Here is a 23,574-nt window from a genome sequence, read left to right on the forward strand (position 1 = left end):
TAAAGCCTGGCCCCCTCTCCCAGCGGAATCTGGTTAGAATCCACGGGCTGCAGACTTCCAAAACAATCGTTGTATCTTTATTGACTTTTTTTTTTTCTGAATGCAATGACTGTTTTTTACTCTTAAGGAAAATAAACATCTTTTAGAAACAGCTCGATACACACAATCTTCAGTGTGAAGCAATATACTAATAAGAACACTAGTCGTCTTAACATTTACAGTCTTCATATATATTATATATATGTATATGTATACATATATATACACTATATAACGAGGCCAGATATAATACACACGTTTACCATTTTACAGTCATATGTACAGGAAGTTGCTAGGGCGGCCCCAGTCTGGGGGCTGCATCAGGCCTATCGAAGCGTGGACAGAGCTGAGGACACGGACGGACAGGCGGACGGACTGGCGGGGACTGGCTTGGGCCGGTGGTGGCTGCGCGGAGAAGGGGGGCGTCGCCGTAGCCCCCTTCCTGGCAAGGGCCCCGTGCTGAGGGACGCACGACGCAGGGCGGCGGCGACACACGGGAGAAGCGAGCATGTTCCCAACATATATACATTCTATGTAACATATATATAGAGGGGTACACAGGTTTGTACACGAATCTAGCGCTGTCTCTGCTCCCGTGCCGAGTGGGCGCTGCTGTCCCTGGAGACGGGTGGTCGTGCAGAGGGACGATCACGCATTCGCCGGAGGAGGTGCGCTCTGGTCACCACTCCTTTCCACTGCGTTCCCAGGTCGCGCTCCAGGGGTGGGGCAGAGGGCTGGAAAGGGGACGAACAGAAGCCAAAGGGGTGCCCCAGTCCCACCCACACCCGGGGAGCCCGCATCCCCTGAGCATGGGTCCCGGACTCCTCTGGCTCTGCCCAAACCGCACGAAAAGTTTTGGCCAAGGCTGGGTGGGTGGGAAGGGCTCTAGGACGCAATTCGAAAGGTTCCTTCCAAAGCCTCCGGCCTCCTCCCCCGCCGGCCTAGTCCTCTCCGGAAAGGTTTCGGCTCCCTCCCCACCCCACCCGGCCTCGGAGCCCGGAGCCGCCCTTGGCCACTTCCTGGGCCCTTTGGACCCCCACTCCCACCCCCAGGGCGCCCAGCTGCAAGCCGCGACCGGCTGCGGTGGCGGCAGCACCCACGTGGAATGTGTGCCACGTCGTCTTGGAACTACCAGGGGAGAAGCGTGTCCCCAGGCTAAAGGGGTCTCCAATCCCCGCCGGAACCTGGGTGCCTCAAGGAGTCTGGCCGCTCCACGGGCTCCCTCTCTCCAAGCCTGGCCCGGAGGGGTGCGGGCGGGAACGCCCAGTGTTGTCTTGTTCCGGAAGCAGGCGGCTCCGGAACGTGTTTTCTTCCCAACCCGGGACCGCAAGTTTCAGCCCTAGGGGCCAGATCCAAGATCCGGAATCCGGATCAAGGATCGGCTCTGGACCCGCGCTGGGAGCAGCTCAAAGGCCCGGGGGCTGCGCAGGCGGCTCCTCTCCTTCGGCGGCGGGCGGGCAGGCGGGCTTCGGCGGCTTCTCCCGCCGTTGGGGTGGATTACAACGGCAGCCTCTGCAGGGGAAGAGACGCCAAAGCCCCCGTTACTGCCGGTGGCGGACCAGCGCCGGGAGCGAATTCCTCCCAGCCCCGCCCCTCCCCACGACCCCGCCCCCGCGTGAGGCTCCGCCCCTGCCCGCGCCGCCAGCGCCGGGCTCGAGTATCGTTGGAGGCAGCGGAGCCTCACCTTAGGCCCGAACTTTTCTCTCCCCGCACCCTGCCACCGTCACCTCCGTGCCCGACGTCCCGTGCCCCTGTCTGCCCTTACTGGCCCCCACCTCGGACGGCCCCCTCCTTCAGGACCTGCCTCGTCAGAAGGCGGTCTGACTAGCGCGTGCCAACCTGCCCCAAAGGCTGCGGATAAACCAGGAATAATGAAGTTTTGGAGGCGGGCAGGTGGGGGCTGGGCCCTGCTGAGGGTCCGCAGGGCAAGGGGTGGGGAGAGGGAAGGGGCTCCCCTCCAGCCTGGACACCTTCCAGGGAAGGCCTGTGGTCACCTACCTTATGTTTGGGACACTTCAAAGAAAAGTTCTCTTCGATGAATATGCAACCTGCCACCAAAGAGAAGTTTGGGTGGTTAGGACGGCGGCAGGAGTCTCATCAGGGGGCCAGGTGGGGAGGGGGGCCCAGCGCCCACGAGACCCTAGGCTACGGGGCTTTTTGCGAAAAGCAAAGCAGCCCATGCTTGAAACCCTCCCGGTCTCCGAGACCCCATCACGACTGAGCTGAGGGGCCCCGTGTGCTTTTTGTTCTCCCGGAGCCCGCTTGTCACTCCGGAGGACTTCCTGACTCCCTCCCTATGGCAGATCCCCTATGCGTGGGTCTCTCCCCTGCCCCTGCCTCACTTCACTCGGCCACGCTTGTCACTTCCTCCTACTGGTCTATGTGTCGGTTACTTGCTCACCAGCCACTGGCACCTGTGCCGCTCAGAGCAGACACTCAGGATACGGGCTTGTCCCTGTGGGGGCCTCGAGGGGGGAGGCAGACCTGAGTCTGGGGGCAAGGGGAAGACGGGACTGAGGTCTTGGGTCCGAGTGAATCCCAGCAGGCATCTGGGTGCCCTGGGCACTGCCCACCCTGGGGGAACAGAGAGGACGCTGAGCATGGCCAGTCCCTGATGCCCACCTCGGCCCAGGGGTGCACTCATAGCAAGCTGCCACTCCACTGCCTGATGCCACCTAGGGAGGCCCCGGCTTCTCCCCCAGGAGCCCCCAGTCACCACCCCCTCGTCCCCTTCTGGGCTCACCCCCACCCCTACCCTGCCGGCCACTGCTCTGAACAAACCCCAAACCCATAAATAGCCGGAGGCCGGAGCTGGCCAAGCAAGGCCTCTCCTTCCAGCACATTCCTCCTGCTCACGCCGTGGCTCTGTGCCGTGGCATCACGGCAGCGTGGTGGCTGGTAGGCAGGGTGGGGAGGGCAGGTCTGCAGGCCTGAGAACAGGGCTGGGAACCCTCCAGGCCTGTGGCTGTCTCCCCTTTTTTTTTTCCGACCAACCGCTGCCAGAGCTGGGGAGCCTGAGACCGAAAACTGCCCACGAGGTTTGTGCACTCCAGGGCCAGCGGCTGGAGGCAGATCGTCAGTTTTTCCTCTTCTCTACGCTCCGACAGGCCAGACGCGGTGCCGGGACTGAACTCACACCTTCCAAAGAGCATTGAGCTAAAACGCCAGGCCTGCACATGTGAGGTCATCCCCGCCCCACATCCCACTTCGGGCCCTACAGGTTCCGGGTCTCTGGAAGCAGAGGGCAGGAGGTCACCACTTCCAAAACCAGCTTGCTCAGCTACGCCCCCGGCATCCACCCTGGACGTGTGGAGGGGAACCACAGGACAGGGCCAGGCCACCTCTCCTGGTGTCTGCACCTGGGGACCTGGGGACCCAGCTGACAAAGTGGCCCCGGGGCCTGAGTGTGGAAAGGCTCAGACAGACCCGTGGCTTGCTGGCTTCTGCCAGCGATTCTGAGTCACTTAGCCCCAACGAGGTGGTCCTTAATGGGGTGGAAGGGACAGGGCTAGTGAGCCAGGGCAGAACGGGACGGCCCTGATGCCCTACGGTCTGAGAGCGTGACCCAGACATCTGGAGAGCCCCACGGGCCCCCGCTTGGCAGGCCCAAGGGGTCGGGTAGGTGGAAGGTGCCAACAGAAGCCGGGGGCTCCTGTCTGCCAAACGCTGGATGGCCTCCCCAGCCTCCTCCCCTAGTTCCTCTGTCTCCCAAGCCTCCCGCTTGGTCAGGAGGGCCGTGACCAGCCCTCCCTGCCGCCCGGAGGCTCACTTGTTCTCCCAGCTTCTCTGGCTGCTGCTCCTCCAGTGCCCGGGGCTCCACCCGCTCTCCTCTGCCAGCTGCTAAGTGGCGGTGCCCGACCCCCCCCCCCCCCCCCCAGCGCCCTGACGAGCCCTGGGGCTGATGGCCAGCGAGCCTCTGTCCCGAGCCCAGCTGGGACAACTTCCCTTGTACGTCTGCTGACGCCTCAAATGCAGCCTGTCCAGAGGGAAGCAGCCCCGTGTGGCGGACGGACAGACCGCCGGAAGAGCTCCAGGCCCCCTCCCTGGGCCACTATCCTCTGCGCTGTGGCTCTGTCGCTCTTCTCTAGCAGAAGAGGAATCCATCCTGTGAATCTGGGCGGGCTGGGGGACTCGGTTTGGCCAACCGTGTGGTGCCGAGCCTGGCCTGCGGGGGCACGAGAGGCCACGCGACCGCAGCCACCCAAGTCAGTGGCGAGGAGGTCCGCCAGCCGGCGGGAGCGGCGGAGCCCGCCGGCTGACCACGCCCTCGGCACAGACCACCGGGGACTGGCGTTGAAGCCAGGAAGCCGGGCCTGGGAGAGCCGGTAGCCGACACACCTTCGGCACACCCCTGTCCTGCCCCAGACCTGTCCCCTCCAATGTGGGGAAGCTGGATGGCAGGCTCCACACCCCGTCGCCCCTCACCCTAAGGCCTGCACATTCAGTGCCAGCGAAGGCTCTGTCCCCATCAGCAGGTCTCGTCTCCTGCCGGGACAACCTCTGGCCCCCTCGGCTCTGGCTGAGCCAGTGTCTCATCTGCCCGGCTTCCGGGGCCCCTTCCCGTGGCAAGCTCTGGGGCTCTACAGAGACCCCTATCATACGGGAAATCCTTCGAAGATTTCCTTTCGAGCAGAAGCGTATTGTGTCCGGCCTGGTATATACATCCCACTGCTAACCAGCTGCGGGGCACCTCCACTGACCTGCTGGGTCCAGGCTCCAGTGGCGCCTTCTCCTGGAAGTCCTCCTGGATTCCACACACACCCCCCTCCCCCAGCTCAGACAGGGGGACTCTGTCCCAAGGGACACACTCTTCGCCCTTCCTGGTTGCCATAACTTTGGGCAAAGATCATGATTTTCCTGTCTGTCTCACTCAAACGGGAACCCCCGGGAGGTTCTGACGGTACTGGGGTGGGAGAGAGAACACAGGATGGGGAGCAAGACAGGCAAAGCAGTCGCATCCTGGTCTGTCCTGCTGTGTGGCCATGGGAAAGGCAGCCTGTCTGTAAAGATGCAGCCTGGGAAAGCACAGGGGCCTGAGGCAGGGCCTGGCACCCAGTGGGTGCTAAGTTAATCACTGTAGAAGGAGGGGTGCAACTCGGGGTAGTTATCTATTACTGGGGTAAGGCCACGGGTCTGGTTAAGTGGCTGAGTCCACACTAAAATCTGGTTCCTGCTGCCCAGAGTAGGGCTGTGGAACCGGGAAGAAGCCCCACATCCCCCTCCAGCCGGCCCCCTCCCTGCACGGTGCGAGCACCTCAGCCCTCGCCAAGGAACTGTCATCACTCAGTCCTGCGGGTGCTCCCGGGGGTGGCTTAGCTGGGGCTGCTGCTGGCCGGGGACCAAGCGGGCAGGTGGGGGCGCAGGGAGTGGTCCCCGCGGCCCAGGGCAGAGCCAGCAGGCATTCAGGTGGGGAGGAGGGGGCTCCAGGTAATGGGAGGACCTACTGGGAGACACCTCTGCTCCGTCATCCATGAGGCAGAGTCATTGATAACTTCACCCGGGTTCCAGGCTAGAGGCGGGGGTGGGGTGGGGTGGGGCGCGGGGAGCAGGGGGAGGAGGCCGCCGTCCAGGGGACTGGCCCCAAACGGGACGAGGGCTGCACTTCCCTGGGTGGCGTTCATTACTTGGCTCACTGCTCCGAGCAGCCGCAGCAAAAAGGGATGATCCTAATCTCTGTTTTACAGATGGGGAGCCCACCTGCAGAGGCATCCACGAACCTGCCCAAGTCCACGCGGTAAGAATGCCACGGGGGTTTGAATCCAGGCCAGAGCTGCCTCTCAGTGACTACGGCTCCGCCATAAGCAGCCTCTCTCTTTGGATGAAATCGAAAGACTGTGAGCCTGGGTCTCCCTGCCTGCTCGATGAGGTTTGGGACTCCCGGATCTCTCGGGCCCATGCAGTCTGTCCTTCTGTGTGCCTGGGTCACGGTGGGTGCTCATAAACGCTCATGCGACAGATGAATGAGTAAGAGGAGAGAATGAGGTGGGTGAGGGTGCAGGGGAAGCCTGATCCTGTCTCCAGACCCCAGTGTCCTGCTGAAAACCTACAACCGTTGCCTGTAGCCAACAGGAGGGTTTTTTGTTTGTTTTTTTATAAGTAGGCTCCACGTGTGCAACGTGGGGCTGGAACGCACAACCCCGAGATCAAGGGACCTATGCTCCACTGACTGGGCCAGCCAGGCGCCCCCAATAGGAGTGTTTTGAACCCCATCTCCTCCTCCCTCACTTGGTGTTTGCTGAGGTCTGTACCTCCCATCTTTCTTTACCCAGTGAACTCCTATTCAGCCTTCAAAGACCCAGCCCCAGTACCCCTGTCTCTCTGAGGCCTGAGATCCTCCCCAGCCCCTACCACTCCTAAGCACTGATAGCTCCTGAGCTAGCCCTCCATCCTGTAACGCATGCCTCTGGGCATCCCTCGAGCAGGTGGCTCGGGGCTGGTTCCTCTCTGTGGCCTTAGCATTGTCCATCATGGGTCCCAGGGGAGAGACAGCTGAGAAAATAAATTGCTGGGGCAGGAGAGGAGGGCAGCCAAGGCGTCAACTGGGGCAGGGTTCAAGGAGCGGGGTGCCCGGGTGCCCCTGGGCTGCTCAGGTGGGCCTCCAGGGCCTTCCTGTCCCCTTGGGCTGGCTCTTACCCGCATCGCTGGCACACGGGTAATGGTAGGTGTGGGTGCATCCCTTGTGACAGCACCCGATGGTGGCCCCGGCTTCTTGGCAGCTGGAACAGGTCTGGTGAGGAGAGAGGGAAGACGGGTGAGTCTAGGGCTTTATAGACAGGCTCTCCCACGGACCCCACGTCCTTTCCCCCGAAACGCTCCCTGGACATCGGTGGGAAGGAGGGTCAGTATGGGGCACAAGTGCCCCCAAGGGCGATTTTGTGGCAGAATTCCGAGCTGTGCCTTGGACGAGGGGACCCTCTTGGGGCAGGAAAACGTCTAATCTCGTGGATAAGTATCAGGGTCTAGGCATCACACAGACCTGGGTTCAAATCTCAGCTCCGCCATTCTGCCCCACGTGACCTCAGCCGCTAACTCAAACTCTCCATGCCCCGTCTGTGCAGTGGGGACAGTGCCTCCCTTACGGGACAGTCGTGAAGATTAAATAAGAGACGCCGTGTGCCCAGCAGATGACAAGAACTCGTGAGGCCACTCACCCTACGGCTGTGGCTACCGGCCAGCACTGAGCAGGTTTGTGTGTGCGTCCTTACCCACTGGTTCCTCCCACCGGCCCTTCAGGCAGGTAACTTTCACAAACCCCATTTTCTAGATGGTGAAACTGAGGCTTCCGCTCCAGGCAAGAGTGAAGGCAAGAAGCATTGCTTTCTACCCAGAAAGACACTCTCCCGCCCTTCGATGGGCCACTCATCCTCGCCAGATCCCCGGAGAAGAGGACACAGCCAGTCCTGACATGCCGAGGTGATGTAAATCTCACGCGAGGCAGCACAGCGGCCAGCCCACTCTGCCCCATGTGGGGCAGGGACGTGGCCGGGACGGCTGGGCGATGCCAAGGAGGCGACGCAAAACAAGAAGCCTCACTGTATGGGTTGGGGAGGGCAGTGCACAGGAGGGCAGCGCAGCTGTGGCAGGACTAAGCTGTGGTTGCTAAGCTACCGACAGGTGACGGCAGCTTACGATGTGCCCCATGTGCCTGGAAGCAGCCTCCCCATAACCTTATGTTGATATGCTCGTAATTCTACCCAGGTTACCAACGAGAGCTCAGAGAGACTGATTAAACTGCCTGAGGGCACACAGCCCCTAAGTCGCCGAGCCAGGCTTTGAGCCTAGCTGCCCGGCTGGAGCACAGGCTGGCGATCACCCCCCCATACTGTTCGAGGCAGGGGCTCCATGCCAGGTCCCTGGACTAAGACAGATCCCATCCCCAGCATCTGGGGGAGACTAGGAATGAGAGTCTTCTCCCACCTTCCTGGGGAAGATGCCCAGGAATGCTCCCTCTGGCATCAAGCTGGGAGCGGGGAGGTGCAGGGATGGGGGCTGGGTATATTCTGGAACATCAGGTTTTCATACAATGCCTTTAGACGCGCAGTTTCCTTGCGGTCAGGGCTGAGATCTCCTGGGACCGTGAGGCCCCAAATTCCCTCAATTTCTGGCCCACAAGGAGGGAATAAGGCAGGACTGGGGCCCAAGCCAGGGCTGCGCCCTCAGGGCTTTTGTCGCTTACAGGACAACAGGCGCAAGAGCAGCCTCACGCTACCATGCCTGCACCGTGTGCCTCCCTCCCCCAATCCCGAGTGGCACTGCAGACGTGAAGAAATCAAGGGACAGAGGGACAGAGGCCTTGGGCCCTTCTGACCGTCACACCCAGGCTCTGATCCTCTGCTCCCCCGGCAGGGCTTGTGAACCTGACAAAGGCCTCCAGGCTGGTGGAGAGAGAACCCGAGGTCCCAGGGGGTGGGCATGGTAGGGCTCAGGGACAGCAAGCCGTGTGGGGGCTCTCGGGAGGGGACAGAGAAGAAACGGGGCTGCCCCCGAGGGGCCACACGGAAGTTCTGTCCCCCAGGGAGCAAAAGTGAGGCCAAGGTAGCAACAGGTGTGCCGGGGCCTGGAGCCCTGATGCACAGGGCCCCTACTGCGTGCTGGGGAGGGAAGACCACCCCCACAGCCCCGCAACCCTGCGGCCCTGCCAGCGGGGTTTGGCCTCCTGAGGTTCGCAGGGGCCTGCCCTCAGCAGAGCTGCGATTCGAACCCGGGTCTGCGTCTCTCTAAGGGAGTGTGCTGCCACTGAGCTGTCCAGGCAGCAAGAGGTCTTGGCGGGGACAGGAGGCCTAGGATGCCCGGGCTATGGGAGCAGGGGGCATGGAGCCGTGCCCCTCAGAAGTCCCAGAGCCCGCCCGTCTCTCCAGAGCGTTCTGTGGCACGGTCTGCTCCTCCGGCTGGGGTGGGGGGGGGGGGGGGGGGGGAGGGCTGCCTTAATGATCCCCTCTGAGGCTCACAAGCCCTGGCCTGGCTGGACCATCTCTGGCTCGGCGGCCCTTCAGATCCCATCTGAGCTGCCTCCGGTGAGGGAGGGAGGTGCGGCCGGCGAACGGCAGGTGCCTGCTGCTGTGTGTCCTTGCCGCGGCCCCGTCCCGACCTTCCCGGGGAGGCCCCCGGTGGTGCCAGGCTACCACACCGTTTTTGGCGTAGGGCACAGCGGGCAGAGATGGGCCGACCGGGCTGACTTCCAGCTCCGGTACTCAACAGCCGCGGGACACCAGGAAGGCACGGCGCCGCTGTGACCCCGGCTTCCTCGTCGGCCCAACAGGACTCGCGTGCGGGTCCGCGAGGTGAGACCAGGGCGCCCGGAACAGGCTGGGGGCACGTGGGCAGCTTACCCACCACGATGGGTGCAGGTGGCTGGGAAAAGGCTGGACCAGGCCCCGGCTCAGAGAGGCAGCACAGGCAGGCCAGAGTCGTGGGGGGGTGGGCGGGCCGTGCGTGCTGGAGGGGGGAGGCGGTGATCTGAGGGTATTACTTTTTAATGATGGGAGAGACTTGAGCCTATGTCAGACAGGTTGGGCAGGAGCCGGGAGCCAGTGACAGAGAGAGAGACAGAGAGAGAGAGAGAGAGAGAGAGAGAGAGAGAGAGAGAGAGAAGGAGACAGGGAGAGAGGAAGACAAAGTAGCAGATGTCCTGTTGGGAACTGGGGTTGCCTCAGTCAGGCTGGAAGCCTGGGCGCGGAGAGGTCTCTCACCATGCCCCCGGGGCTGTGTAAGGTCTGGTGCAGGAAAGGAGGGGAGGCTGAGGCCCTCGGGCACAGGGGCGGGTCCCAGTGGCTGGGGGTGGGGACCCCCAGCACAGGCAGTAGGAGGGGGGTGGGCCGAGTGGGGGAGGGGGAGGGCAAGAGCACAGGCCTCAGGAACAGAATGCTGGCCCCACCACCACGTCCCGGGCACATTCCGCCGACTGCCACCAGGCAGACCTGAGGGGGCTCCCAGATGCGCCCCCAGCTGCCTGCTCACTCCGGCCGCCCGCACCCCTCAGGAGGGAGCGTGAGGAGCAAGATCCCCCGGTAGCCGGACTGGCGGCATCACCTAGTGTGATGTGGCCCAGCCGCTATCACTGGGCCTAGCAGGGAGCAGAGGACGGTCGGCGGGCACGGAGGCCAGGCACGGCTCTGACAGTTTCACGGGCACGAACCCGCTCGGGCCCCACAGCCCCTCCGCGGCGGGGACCCACCCTGCCCGCGTTAGAGAGGAGGACACGGAGGCACAGAGGGGCTGAGCCCCACGCCCAGAGTCACACGGTGCGTGACGGGCGGTGCCGGGGTCTGAACCGAAAGCCAGCCTGCGTTCTTGCTCAGGGACCTCAGTGACGGTTCCTCAAGGAGCATTTTGTGACTGTTTCACGAGAGGTTCCCAGACCACCCGGCCCTGGGAGGGGGACGCATCCCAAACACCTCCCGAGAGGCTCTTTCCCTCGGCCCGTGCTCCACCTCAGAGACCAAGGAGACACGTACTGGAAGGGGGGGCACCTGCTTTTTTTAGGCTGCCCGGATGTTCAATTCTGGGAGGCTGCCTGTTTTGGGGGGGGTGTTGGCGTGTCAGCTCATGGCACCAGACGGGGCCAGGTGGACTGGGGGTTGGGGGTGGGCGACCGGAGCCCGACGGTGGGGGTCAGGTGTGTGTATGGGGGACGGGCCGGGTGCTGAGGGGCTGAAGCTGCAAGTCCTGGACAGGGGTGGGCGAGCCCGCGCTGCCTCCATTCGACTCCACCCCCGAGCGCCTGACGCGTGAGTCTGTGATCGTGGGTGTGTTTGGCCCAAACCGTGGCACCGGAGAGATGAGGGGGGATTCCCAACTGCCTGCCTGCCTGAGCTGCGGACCCTGAGCTCCCCCACCGCACCTGGGCTGGCCTCTTACCATGTCCACGGCCACCTTCATGGCCTCCTGCAGCCCAAAGAGCTTCCCGGCTACCAGGTAGACCCCGCCCGTCCACACGGCGCAGGCCTCGTGCACCCAGTGCTCCTGGGTGTCCCCGCCAGGCTCTGCCGGCGGCTCCTTGCTGCAGTCATGCTTGCGGCTCTTGTCAGCTGGGGCCACCTCCTCGCCCCCATCCCCCCGACCGTCGCAGCAGTAACAGCTCTGCAGCCGCCGGGACAGGCCCCGGGCGCTGGTGCGCAGGGAGCCCTGCTTGGCGGCGTCGGCCGGGCCGTCGGGCCTCGGGGCTTTTCCAGGGGCGGCGGCGGCGGCGGCGGCACATTCAAGGTCTTTGAGTGTTCTCTCGAGGGGCGGCGAGGCCTCCCCACAGGTGCCCTCCGGCCGCACCTTCTCCTTGAGTTTTGGCTTCTTTTTGGGGAGGCAGTGTTCGGGGTAGTAGGGCCCACAGAGGTCCCCGAGGTCCTTGAAGTTGGCCGGGTTTTGGCAGAGGCAGCAAACAAGGCAAGAGGTACTCAGGGCCTTGGAAACCACGGGCCCCAGATGCATGGTGGAGGACAGGGGCAGGGAGGGGCGTGGCTGCAGGACGGAGCCTCCGGGGAGCGTGGCCAGGGAGGCCCCGGTCGCATCCAAGGAGAAGGAGCACGAGGATGAGGAAGAGGAGGCAGAGGAGGAAGGCTTCCTGTGGGGCTTGGGCTCCTCCCCCGGGGAGTTGACGACAGTGCATATGGTGGTGAACGCGTCTCTCTTCTCCACCCGCACAAAGGGCGAGAAGGCCGGGGTGCGGCTGTCTGCTCGAAGCCGCTTGCAGGAGGAAATGTACTTGAGGCGGATTTCAGGCTCTGCGGGATCCAGGGGCAGCACCTGCTGCTGCCGCCGCCGCTTGGCGCGCCCCTTACAGGGGGAGGAGGTGGTGTTCTTGGCCCGGCCCCGAGTGAGGCGCTTGCGCTTGGAATAGCTGGCGTAGTTGGCATGGCCCGGCTGCTTCTGCGCCCTTGTCTGGGGCTGGCAGGGCCGGCCCTCAGGGGACTGGGAGGCCAGGCCCAGCTCCTCCGTCTTTGGCTTCTTGCCTCCTCCACCAGAGCTGTCCTCACCGCCCCCCTGAGTGCCATTGGCCCTGTCTCGGGGAGTCAGGAGCAGAGCCGGGCCTAGGTGGGGCCGCTTCTCCAGGGGACCTTTAGGGAGTCCGAGGGCTCCGGCCCTGCCTTTCCGGCTTCTCTTCTTAGGCGCCAGGGCAGTCCCCCCGGGCAACAGGGCCTCCGGGGACGTGAAGGCCTCGGTTTTGAAACAGTCAGTCGAGGACAGTTTCTTACTGTTCAGGAGTTTGCCTTTTAAGGATCTGTTGGTTGGATTTCTGCATAACGGGTCGGCCCCCGAAGCTGCTGGGAGCTTCTGCCCGGTGCCCACATTTAAGAGACCTTCGCCTGCCCCAACTGGGCTGCCCCCGGCGCTCTTGAGCCCTCGGTCCTTCTCAGGGAGAGATGGGCTCAGAGGATTACCAGGAGGGGCCCCCGGCGTTTTGCACGCAAACTTTTTCAGGCTGGGCGAGGTGATCTTCTGCACGATGGCCTCCAACTTCAGGCCCCGGCCCTTCCGGGGCGGCAGCACCTTGGTCTTCATGGCCCCCTGGAAGGCCGCCCGCGAGGCGAGCTTCAGGCAGGCATCCGGGGTCTCCGGGGGCGGGGGCTTCACGGCGGGCTCACCGTTGCCCTTGGTGGGCTTGGCCTTCTTGGGGGAAGACATCCTCTTGAAGAGGGTGGAGGAGTCCTCGGCTCCCTCCTCCTTCACGTCCCCCCCACCGCCGCTACGCAAAACCAGGTTCCGCTTCTTGGTGGGGACAGGCGCCATGAAGGCTGACTTCCTTTTGAGTGAGTGGAGGGGCCGATCGGAGAGCTTGCTGCCTGCCCCGGGCTTGGGGACCCTCGCCCGCTGGCTGGCCCTGCCCTCCTTCTGGGGGCTGCCGGCGACCTTGAACGTGGCGGGCAGGTGGTTGTTGGCGAGGAGCTTCTTGGTGGCACGGCAGTTGGGGAGCCGGCTCTCTGAGGGCCGCCGTCTCTTGGAGTGGAACACTTCCTGGGTTTTCGTGCGGGACCGCAGGATCATGGAGCGCTGGTCCTTGCCCGGGGTGCCGGGCGAGTCTGTTTCCTTGGTCTTGGAGCCCATGGGGCTGCTGTCGGAGGCCACGGGCAGGGCGGCCGGGTTACTGGGGCTGGATGCCGCCTTGGGTGACGGCTTGCCCACCCGCTTGCCAGACTTGAAGGCGGCTCGCTGCTTGCCCCCCAGTTTGTCTGGGGGCGCGGGGGTGGTGGTGAGGCCCGGGGGTCCAGGTGTGCGGGGCTCACTCAGGGCCGTGAAGGAGCGTGTGCACATCCTGGGGAGCCCTTCTGAGGCCCCCCGACCCGGGGCTCCTGCTCCTTCCATCTGTCCCTGGGGGGGCCCCGTGCAGGATTCGGGGAGCAGGAGGTCTTTGGGCAGCACAGGTGCCCTGCACGGGGAGTCCTCGGCCTCGGGCAGCCCCCGGTGCACCCGCCGGCTCCGTAAACTTTTGCCGCGCGGCACAGGCTCTTTCTTGGCAATGGGAGCCTCGGGCACAGCGGGCTTGTTCGGCTTCTGGGCCAGGGAGGCGTCCGGGGCCAGGGTGGCGGAGTCCCCTGGAGCCAGCGCCCCGTCGGGTCCTTCTTCGCCTGGCTTCATGTGGGACAGGGAGGACTCGAACCAACTCTGGACCTTCGACTCCGCGCCCACGGTGGGGCCCAGCAAAATGACAGACTCCCCGGAGAGGTGGCACGGGGAGCCCCAGCCGGCCTTGGTGTCCAGCACCCCCTCCACCTCCTCCTTGGTGCACATCAGCGGGGCCTTCGGCGACAGCGGGTCCTGCATGCCGGGCCTCTGCTCGGGGCTGCCCAGGAGCTCACACAGGGAGGAGTACTCCTCCTCGGCCTCCAGGTCGTCTTTCCTCCCGGTGGGTGGCAGCAGGGGGAGGTCCCCGAAGTCGGCCGCTGAGCAGCAGTGCCGGCCCTCCTCCAGCCACCTGTCGGCCTTGCCCACCTCGGGGCACTGCAGCAGCCCGCCCACCTCCTCCTTCACCCCACCCGCCTCCTCCTGCTGGGAGTCCCGAGGCACCGTGGCCTTCTCCCCGGGGGGCTCCTCCTCCTGGAAGACCGGGCAGGCCGAAGCCTCGTGGGCGTTCTCCTTGCCCGCGCCATCCGAGGCCTTCCCGCCCTGCTCCAGGCCCTTGGTGAGCTCACTGGGGTGGAGGCCCCACCGGGGACAGGCGTCCCCCAGGTTTTCCTCGGGCCAGGCAAAGGGGTTGGCGCCGTCCGCGGAGCCGGCGGCGGTCGTGTCCGGGAAGCAGTCAAAAGCCGCGGCGGCAGGGTCCGACACCGCGGCCCCCAGGGTGGGCTTGCTGCTGAAGGAGAGGGGACCGGCCGTCTTCTTGGGGTCAGGGGTGGCGAAGCCCACAGAGGGGTCTTCAAACAGCCCCGGGCTGAAGTCCTTGGCGCTGCCACCCTTGTCCAGCTGCAAGGACTCGGGCAGGGCCTCCGGCTCCCCTGGCCGCGGCCACGCGTTCTTGGCCACGGAGTCCAGGCAGGCGCTGTGGTTCTCCAGCGAGAAGGGGGGCTTGCCGGCGTCCTTGGCCAGGCCGGGCGGCTCGGCCCAGGCCTTGTCGGCCTTCTCGCCGATGGCCTCCTGCAGCCCCAGGATCTCGGACGCCAGGTCCTCCTGCGCCAGGGCGCTGAGCAGCAGCCGCGGGCAGTCCCGCTCGCCCGCCACGAACTTGGAGAAGCTGTCGAGCGGCAGGCTGCTGTGCAGACTCTGGAAGGAGTCGTCGGACTTGGTGGACATGTCGTCGGGCGACGTCACGGAGCAGGTGGACACGGACTCGGGCTTGGCCTTCGAGTTGCTGTTGACCCTGGCGGGGCTGCCCCGGGCCTGGCTGCAGTAGAGGAAGCTGCGCTCCAGCGGATCCTCGGAGCCGCTCAGGTAGTCGGCCTCGGGCGGCTCGGCGTGCGTGGACTGCGGCGTGCTGCTCAGCGGCTCGGACAGCGGCGTGCCCGCCGGCTCGGCCGAGTAGCCGCTGCCCTCGGGGCTGCAGTGCTGGCTCTTGTGCTGTTCCGGGGTCCTGGACACCAGGTTCTTGACGCCCTTCTTCTGCGGCACGGCCGCCTTGGAGAGCAGCAGCTGCTGGACCGTGTTGGAGATGTTCTCCACCTGCGAGGTCAGGGCCGTGAGGCTCTGCAGGCTGAGATCCGACAGCAGGTTCTCAGGCAGCTTGTCCTTCTGCAGCGGCTTGCAGTTGCCAGCCTGGGTGTCCACCGAGCCGGCGGCGTCGGTCGGGGAGGGGTTGAGCAGGGGCATGAAGTGGCTGTGGTCGGCGATGCCGGCGGGGAAGGCCCCGGTGCCGAGCGCCTGCTGGTTGTAGGGGAAGTTCTCCAGGTTGGGCATCAGGGGCGACGGGGTGGAGCTGTAGGAGGGGGAGCGGCCCACGGAGCGAGCGGGCGAGTGGCCAGAGCTGGGGCTGAAGGTCTGATAGTACTGCTCCGGAGTCCTGACGGCCGCGTCCGGCTGGCAGTAGCCAGGGCCTTGCTGCCCGTAGTGTTGGTACTTGGCGAGGTTTTGGTAGTGGAGGGTTTCCTGGGCGTGGTGCCGGCTCTGAAGGGCCTGCTGCTGCTGCTGCTGCTGCTGCTGCTGCTGCTTCTGTTGGTCGTAGCTGAGGCGGCCGGACTGGTAGGCGTGAAGGTTCTGGACCCGCTGCCCCGGGGCCAGGCTGGCGGTGGCGGTCAGCGGCCTGTCGTGGGGCTGGGCGGACGGTGCGGTGCAGCTCTTGTAGGAGTGGGCGCCCTGCCCGCCGCCGCCGCCCTGGCCCGGGGAGGAGTAGGTGGAGGAGGCGGGGAAGGACTGCGTGTGCTGGGGGAAGTGGCCGCCCTGGGGGAAGGGCAGAGGTGAGGCCATGTCGTTCTGCAGCTTCTGCCTTTGGAGTTTGGGGTACGCCAGGGGCTGCTGGGGCTGCGGCAGCTGCTGCTGGACGTGCAGGGAGTGAGTCCGAAAGGGCAGCTGGGCGCCCTGCTCTGGGTACTGCCTGCCGGGGGGCACCGCGGCCTTTTTCATCAAGTTGTCCTCATATTTGCCCACCCCCCCTGGCAGGGGCTGCGGCTGGGGGGGCGGCGGCTGGGGGGCCCCCCAAGCCTGCAGGCTCTCCTCACCCGAGTAGCGGCCGGGGTACGGGCTGCTGTCCTGCACGCTGTAGCCCGAGAAGGCCGGCCTGCCCTGCAGGGACTGCTGGGAGGGGAGCCCCTTGCTGCCCCGCGCGGTGGCCGCGGCGGCGGCCGAGCCTGCGCCGCCCTCGTAGCCCGGGTACGGCTGCGGGTTATAATAGTCCTTGGCCAGCAGCCGCTGCCGGTCACAGCTCAGCCCGGCCTGGCTCGGCTGTCTGTAATTCTCCAGGCGAGATGTCTCCTGTGAGGTCTGCTGGTAGTTCTGTTGTTTGCCATGGAAACCACACCTTTCTCGAAAAGACTGCATGACTCGGGCTGGTTATCTGTGAAAAGAGAAAGGGAGAGAGGGAGGGGGGGCGGGGAGGGGGGGGGAAGGGAGAGCGATTCAGACGGGCCATTTCCCTTCCCCTCAGAACGCCTGCCTCCCACCCCTCTCCCGCCCTGCCCTCTCCCCGCAGCTCTTAACGGTCTCCCCTTTGCCTGAGCCTCCCCACCAGCTGTGCACATATTGACAACTTCTGTGTCAGGGAGGTGTGCTCTGTAATTCCCGCTCCGACATCGCCCGCTGCCAGCTGAGCCTTGCCAAGGATGGCCACCGCTGCGGGAGGCGCCACCCCACCCTGCTCCCAGCCAGCTCCTCCCCTCCACGCCCCCCACCCCCAGCCCTCCCCTGCTGGCGTAAGTAAAATCGTTTAGCAGAGCAATCCCACTCCCCTGTCCCCCCCCCCGCCCCGGGGCCGCCTGGGTCCTGCAATCCAGTCCCAGCGCGGCAGTGTTCAAGCGTGACCCAGCCATGCAGGGACCAAGGAAGGTTTGCCCCTGCCCAGAGAAGCTACTCACCAAGGCCTGTGGAGAGAGAGAGAGAGCGCGCGCGCGCGCGCACACACACACACACACACACACACGCGCACACACACAGACGCACAGAGGCGCGCGCACAGCCCGCACGCGCGTGCACACACACACCTCCTCTATCACTGCCATGCCATCTGGAATCTGTCTGTTCCTTCTAGCAGACGTCGATTAGGGGCTGTGGAGCCATTGTAGGCATAAAACGTCCCCTTCCCTGACTCCCAGTAACGCAGGACAGCGGCACCTGCCTCCTGTTTTTGATATCATAGGTGCGTAAACAGATTACGTGGCCCAGAGTGAGGGAGTGCATGCTAATGGGGGACACAGCCGCAGTCCCTTGGCCACGGAGGAGCGCCCCACAGCTGGGTGTGACGCAGCCCCAGCCCTCCTGGTCGGCCCCTCCCGTCTCCGACTCTACAGGGTCAGGATCAGGGCACACCAGGCCAAGAGCCCATCTGGTTACTATTTTAGGGGCTCGCGCCCCTGGTGAGGTCTAACCAGCCCCAAAGCAGGATCTTGGATCAGGAAATGACCCCGGAGAAGGAGTGGGCCCTTCAGGGCAGGGCAACCGGAGTCACAAACACAGGCTGGCCCAAAGCATCCAGGCTAACGGTCCCCCTAACTGACCGGGGGCCGGGTCACCCCAGCAGACCCTCAAAGGAGGGAGGGATGGAGACAGGAGCGAGGAACGTTCCAGGCTCAAGAGAAATCACATCAAGGAGTCCGGCGTTCAGCCAGAGGCCCAGGGGGGTCAGGATTTAACCCACAACTGTGCCGCTGGTGGGTGAGCCAAGAGGCAGACAGAAAGGCCCAGGCCCCCACAGGGGCACCAGGGACTTTCCAGTTCCCAGCCGTTCATTCCCAACACCGAAAGAGGAAGGGGTGGCCTGCCGGGGGCCACAAGCTCCCAGAGTTATAGGAGGGACCAGAAATGAAAAAGAGACACAGAGGAGAGATAGACGGACGGACGGATGGATGTGCGCAGATGTGAGAACGAGGAGAGAGAGTGATGAGGAGTGGGGGATGGGGGCTCCCCCAGGAGGTCCAGCTCACTCCTCAGCTCTTCCCCTGGATCCCACTCAGATTCCTTTCTCAGTGCTGGGGCCCGGGGAGGGGCTCCATCCGGCCGAGCAGGGCCAGTCTGGGGCGGCCAGAAGCCCCCGGGAGCCCTGTTAGCACGGCCCAGGCCCACCTCCCCTGACCTCGGCAGTCAGCCGGCCCTGACTCGGGGACAGAAGGCCCTGGCTGCAGAGGGGACCAGTGTCCCACAAGGCAAGCCCCTTCCCACCGGGCCCATCAAAGCCAGCAGGCCCCTGGCAAACACAGCCCTGCTCCTTCCCTCCCGCCTCTCCCTGGATTTATCACAGGCACCCCAACAAGGAAAAGCGCGCCCGCCCTTCTGACCCACTTCAATCCCATCCCTGGTGGCTGGGATCAAACGTTACAGGGGGTGCCTGCTGTGACACGCCAACCCAGAGGAGCGGGAGGCATCGCTTGGCCCCGTGCCTCCTGACCTGACCTTCCAGAGAAGGCTGCCGGGCGGGCGGCCCCCTCCCATGCTCGGGCACAGGAAACGAGCAGGCACGCAACCGGCTGGCAGCAGCCGTCACTTTTATTCATTCGGGTGTCACTGGCTGGCAGGCAGTGGCGAGGAAGGCCCGCTCCCGAGGACATCCTACGGCGCTCTGCCTCCCCGGCCTGTGTTTATGAGCCCGAAACGCGCAAACCCAGGACCACTCTGGAGGCTGTGCCTCGTATATCTGCACAAATTACATTTCGGCTTTTATTAGTCCCAGATCGCTCCCATTTCCTGCTGAGTGTCCTGTGGATATCATTAACATTTCTACAGCTTTTTTATGTTTTTATTTTTTATTTTTCTTCACATTCTCCAAAATGCATTACCAGAAACATTACTTAAAAAGAGAGAGTACTAGGACCAGTGTCCCGCCCCCCCCCCCCCCTTTAATCAGTCCAGCTGCTGCGTCTTTTAATTTAGCCGAGCCGTATTAAAGGCGGGTTTCCCAATACACGAGCAGCTGGATGCGGTGAAAGCATCTATCTCTAAGAAAAGACAGTTCAATTAAAATACGAGAAGCCCAGTGCCTGATGGAGAACGCAGGCAAAAATGCTCACCCCAACACCACCCTCCAACCCCAGGCGGCGGGAGGGGGAGAGGGAGGGCTGCGGGAACAAAGGCACGGCATCAAAGCTGATGCCATGCCGGTCTCGGGTCTCTCTGAGCCAACAAGGTCCGCTGGATCTGCCAGGAGAAAATGGGGCTCTGGCTCTTTAAGAGCTGCCTCAGGCCTGCCACGGGCTCTGTTGTTATTAATTATTATGATTATGATTACTTTTCAAGAGCACTAGGAAAGGACAAGGAGGGGGAGAGAGGCAGGCGGCAGGCAGGGGTGGGCGGCACCAGGAGGGGGGGCAGAGAGAGGCCCCTTTGGCAGAGAGATGGTGACCTCTGAACCCACCCGGGGAGGGCAAGAGGGGACAATGGGGGGAGCAGCCTGGGGCGTTCAGCCTCCGTAGGTTCAGCAGGAGGGAGAAGGGGTGGGGGTCAGGGGAGGGCACCCCCCTAACACATCCTCATGGGGCTCCCTCTGGGCCAGCCCAGCCTCCCCATCCTCGTCTCCCCCACCTGCTTCTTGTGGACACTTGGTCAAGGCCTGATCTCTGAAGTTCTCGAGGGGGAGGTCAGTCTTGAGTGTCCTCTAGGCACCAGACCGCAATGCTTATGACAGAAGTCCCTTATAACAACTCCTGGAAGTTGGTTTCCCCGGCCACTGGACTGAGCGTGTCAGGGACAGGCACGCTCTCGAGGCCACACACAGCACAAAGCTGGTTCAAGGACCCGGCCCTTGCAGCCAGTGCCCCAGGACTTCCTTTAGCACAGCAATGGGCCTCACTGCTCCTCCCCACTCCGTTTCCACAGCCATGAAACTGGAGGGGTGGGGGGGAGATGAGCCCAGGCCTCTCCGCTCCCCGCCAAAGGCACTATAGGTCCAAGGGCGCAGGGGCATCCTTTGGCCCTGGGTGCTTAGTCTGTGCAGGTTTGCTCAGTGCATGCTTTGACTATTCTGCCCTTCTAGAGAAAAGGGTGAGGTTCAGAGGGCAAGAGACCTACCTTTGAGCCCACCCACAGCGAAGTTCCCTTTGTGGGATGCCTGCAGCGGCAGCTGCGACCAGACCAAGGGTGCACGTCCCCTCCCCTGGACCCCACACCAAGAACTCCCACCTAGAGGAAGACATCTCGGAGTGTGACAGCAAGAAGGTGCTGCCAGGGAAGGGCAGCGGTCCCCTGTGCAGCATGTGAGGCCCTGAAAACTAGGCCAGGACCCCCCTTTTATTCAGGGAGCCAGACCCACCTTAGGGAGGTCCACTCATGAGCAGTGGTGCTCACTGGCCTCCCACTATCACCATGGTAACTGCTGTCCCTGGGCCCACAGCCCCTCCAGTTCCCCGGGGCAGTCCCCCTGGTCAGGGACACGGGCACAGTGTGGGCCAGAGCGGCCACGGCCCCCACAGGGGACCTGATGGAACCCAGCTGGGAGGCTGTGGCTGGAGGTTTTCCTGAGAGCGAGGGGTGGTGGGAGAAGGGAAGGGTGGGGAGACCGAGAGGAAGAGAGAGGAAGGAAAGGAGAGAGAGAAGGAAGCTTTCTGTTTCCCAGCAGCGGCTCTGAGGCCACTGGTTCCATCCCACCCACTTATCCAAGGTTGTTTTATGACCCGGTTTCCTGATTTGTAGCTGCAGGGGAAAAATGTAAAAACCCAACCCACTCAAGGCCTGGGAACTAGGAAGGAGGAAGTTACCTGGGTCAAGAGGCTGGGGATGGGGCCGGGGGGTGTCCAGGGAGGAGTGAAGAATGTAGGACCACCTCAAGCCTCCCCATCTGCGGTGGGTAATGAATACTAAATATGAAGCCTTGATTAAAATGATAAATCACTAGCCAGGTTTCCTGCTGTCCTGTGGGGTCTATCTTGAATACTAAGGGCCTGGCTTGAACAGGGGAAGGGACGAGCTCCCAAGGAGCACACAAGACAAACAGCCCAGTCCCTGCAGGCCCCTGGGACAGGTTAGGGTCCTCGGGCCCAGGGGCTCGTTGGGAGGGAGGGACTGGAGCCAGCTGGGAGAGCCTTGCCTGGGGCACAGGGGAACGATCCTGGGGCAGAAAGAATCCCAGAGAACAAGGCAGCCCCACCTCAAAGGATGGTCTCTGGAGACCACCTCGTGTGGGCGCTCCCCCCCAACACACGTGGCATGCACCCCTTCTCATGGTGGGCATCCATGGGTGCTCTCAGAAGAACCCAATCCACCATACCCCTCTACAGCCCTTGGGTGGGAGGAGCTGGGGGCTGGAGGTCCTGAATATTAGGCAAGAAGGACAAGAAACTGCCTGGAAACTGCCATGGAAGGCTGCCTCACCATGCTCTCCAGACATCAGGCGGGTCCCCAGCCAGGCTCTGTAGCTGAGACTAGGGGCCCCCCGGTGAGGCGGGGATCTCAGGGCTCTTTGGAGGAGGTCTGAATAGGGAGCAGAGGCTTCTGGACACTCCTGACGTTTGAAAAGCCTTCCCTCAAAGCCCACCAACGCGGTCTATTCCAAGGACCCAGCTGCGGAGGCCCCAGAGACCCTCCTAAGGCACTCGAATATCTCGTCCTCAGGGTCTAACCCACCAGGAGGTCGCCCCACCCGGCCCTGGGGCACAGGCAGGGTGTATGGAGTGTGCTAACTCCTGGAAGCTCCAGGCCCAGCTAGGAAGCCACAACACCATTTCCAGGAAGAGCCACCGCGGAAGTCCCACAGCCCAGCGACTGGGCAGCAGAAGCCAGATCTCAACTTGGGTGCCTGACTTCTAAAGCTGAGCCCCGCTCCGCACCCACACCCCACTGCCCCATGGTGTGGTTTCTGGGATGCGGTGGCCAGCAGGCCCACAGATCTGGGCCGTCCGTGGGGGGGGGGCACGGTCCAGGTGTGGTGAAGGGGCAGATGGCCAGCCAGCCCTCCCCCACTGGGAGCTGTGGGGGTAGCAAGAAGGGATTCAGCAGCAGCTGTGCCCTTGGTACTCCAGAGCCCGCCTGGGGTGGGGAGGGCTCAACTATTCTCAGCTCCGTACTTACCAGTCTCTTGTGGACAGGAATTGTTTTTAGATCATTTTATTCACCATCCAAGAAAAACAAAATCACCACCTCTCCCCATCGTCAAAATGAGGACCAGAAAAATGGGAGGTATTGACTGCTGAGATGCAAACAGCTAAGAGGCCTGGGGTCTGGTGGCCCACACATTCAGGGACCCACAGGGGGTCTCCCAGTCTGCTCTGCTAGCCTCTCCACCAAACCCCCAGAAGTCCCTGGTCTTGTAGGCAACTGCACAGTGTGGATACGACATTGGATCTGGGTGTCTGCTGGCTTTGAGGGGAGGCAAAGGTGGCGAGAGAGAGCCCAACCTCTCACCCCAGCTTGTCCCATGTGCCCCAAGGGACCGTCACTTCCCTGCGGAAGTGGAAGCACCAAGGCCCCAAGCCAGTGGCCTGTGCCGCTGTGGACTCTGTGGCTTTGGGCAAACCTTTTCGCCTCCCCAGACCTCAGGGCCTTTGCACTGGCTGTTTCATCTGCTAGGAATACCATTCTGATATCTACATAGCTTGCTCCTCGACTCTAAGCCTTTGCTCAGGTCACCCTCCCCAGTACCCCTCTCTGACCACTGTGCTTGGAAGAACACCCCTTGCGCTCCTCCTCTCCTGCTCCTACCAAGTGCTCACCTCCTTTTAGTACGCCATGTGGCTGGCGGGCTTTATGACTGGTCTCTCCTCTTAGAACTACAGTTCCGTGAGAGCAGGCATTTTGGCCGGTTTTGTTCGCAGCTACATCCCCGTATCCCAGAACAATAAATATTTGTTGAACGAATAATGTGTAAATGTGACATTAACTCTAGAAAACATCCAGAACAAGCAGTCGATGGCAAAACGAATGCCGGGGTGGGGGTGGGGAGGGCGGGGCACGGGAGGCTTATCGCCACAACCTCTCATTCATTCGACAAAGAACAATCTCCTTCGGGCCTGGCAGACGATGCCCGTGAGTGAAGTGAACAGGTGGGGACGGAGGCAAACTAAGGGTCCCGGTCCCAAAGCGAGGGGGAGCCCCACTGAACTCCAGAGCTTCTGAGTTGTATTTCACATGTACATGCATTTAAAGGGAAGTCTCGCCTTTTAATATATGCTATCAACCAAGTAAAAAGTCTTGGGGCGCCTGGGTGGCTCAGTCGGTTAAGCGGCCGACTTCGGCTCAGGTCACGATCTCGCGGTCCGTGAGTTCGAGCCCCGCGTCGGGCTCTGTGCTGACAGCTCAGAGCCTGGAGCCTGTTTCAGATTCTGTGTCTCCCTCTCTCTGACCCTCCCCCGTTCACGCTCTGTCTCTCTCTGTCTCAAAAATAAATAAACATTAAAAAAAAATTTTTTTTTTAAAAAGTCTTAACACCCGGAGTTCCGGAGAAGCCATGTGGGCTGACACCATCACAAGCTCCCAGGGGTCAAACGCTGTGTAACTGAGGCACACAGAGCTTTGCTAGGGCAGAGCCAGGGCCTTGTTGGG

The 23,574-nt window shown here is 63.0% G+C and overlaps 1 protein-coding gene across 2 annotated transcripts in view; it reads right to left on the bottom strand.

Moving 5' to 3' along the window:
- Positions 1-55: 55 nt before the first annotated feature.
- RAI1 (retinoic acid induced 1) overlaps positions 56-23,574 on the bottom strand; it is a 120,752-nt gene continuing 97,233 nt past the window's right edge. The window contains exons 1-5 of one of the 2 annotated variants that reach the window (XM_042916635.1): positions 17,094-17,849; positions 10,897-16,450; positions 6,673-6,766; positions 2,038-2,087; positions 56-1,551 (exon numbers count right to left, since the gene is read on the bottom strand). In XM_042916635.1, coding sequence (XP_042772569.1) covers positions 1,537-1,551; positions 2,038-2,087; positions 6,673-6,766; positions 10,897-16,434 — 5,697 coding nt within the window. In that variant the 5' untranslated portion in view covers positions 16,435-16,450; positions 17,094-17,849 and the 3' untranslated portion in view covers positions 56-1,536. Of the gene's footprint in view, positions 1,552-2,037; positions 2,088-6,672; positions 6,767-10,896; positions 16,451-17,093; positions 17,850-23,574 lie in introns of those variants that run through there. The other variant, XM_042916634.1, reaches the window with a different exon arrangement.

The sequence above is a fragment of the Panthera leo genome, chromosome E1 (assembly GCF_018350215.1).
Source record: "Panthera leo isolate Ple1 chromosome E1, P.leo_Ple1_pat1.1, whole genome shotgun sequence".
Classification (NCBI taxonomy): Eukaryota; Metazoa; Chordata; class Mammalia; order Carnivora; family Felidae; genus Panthera; species Panthera leo.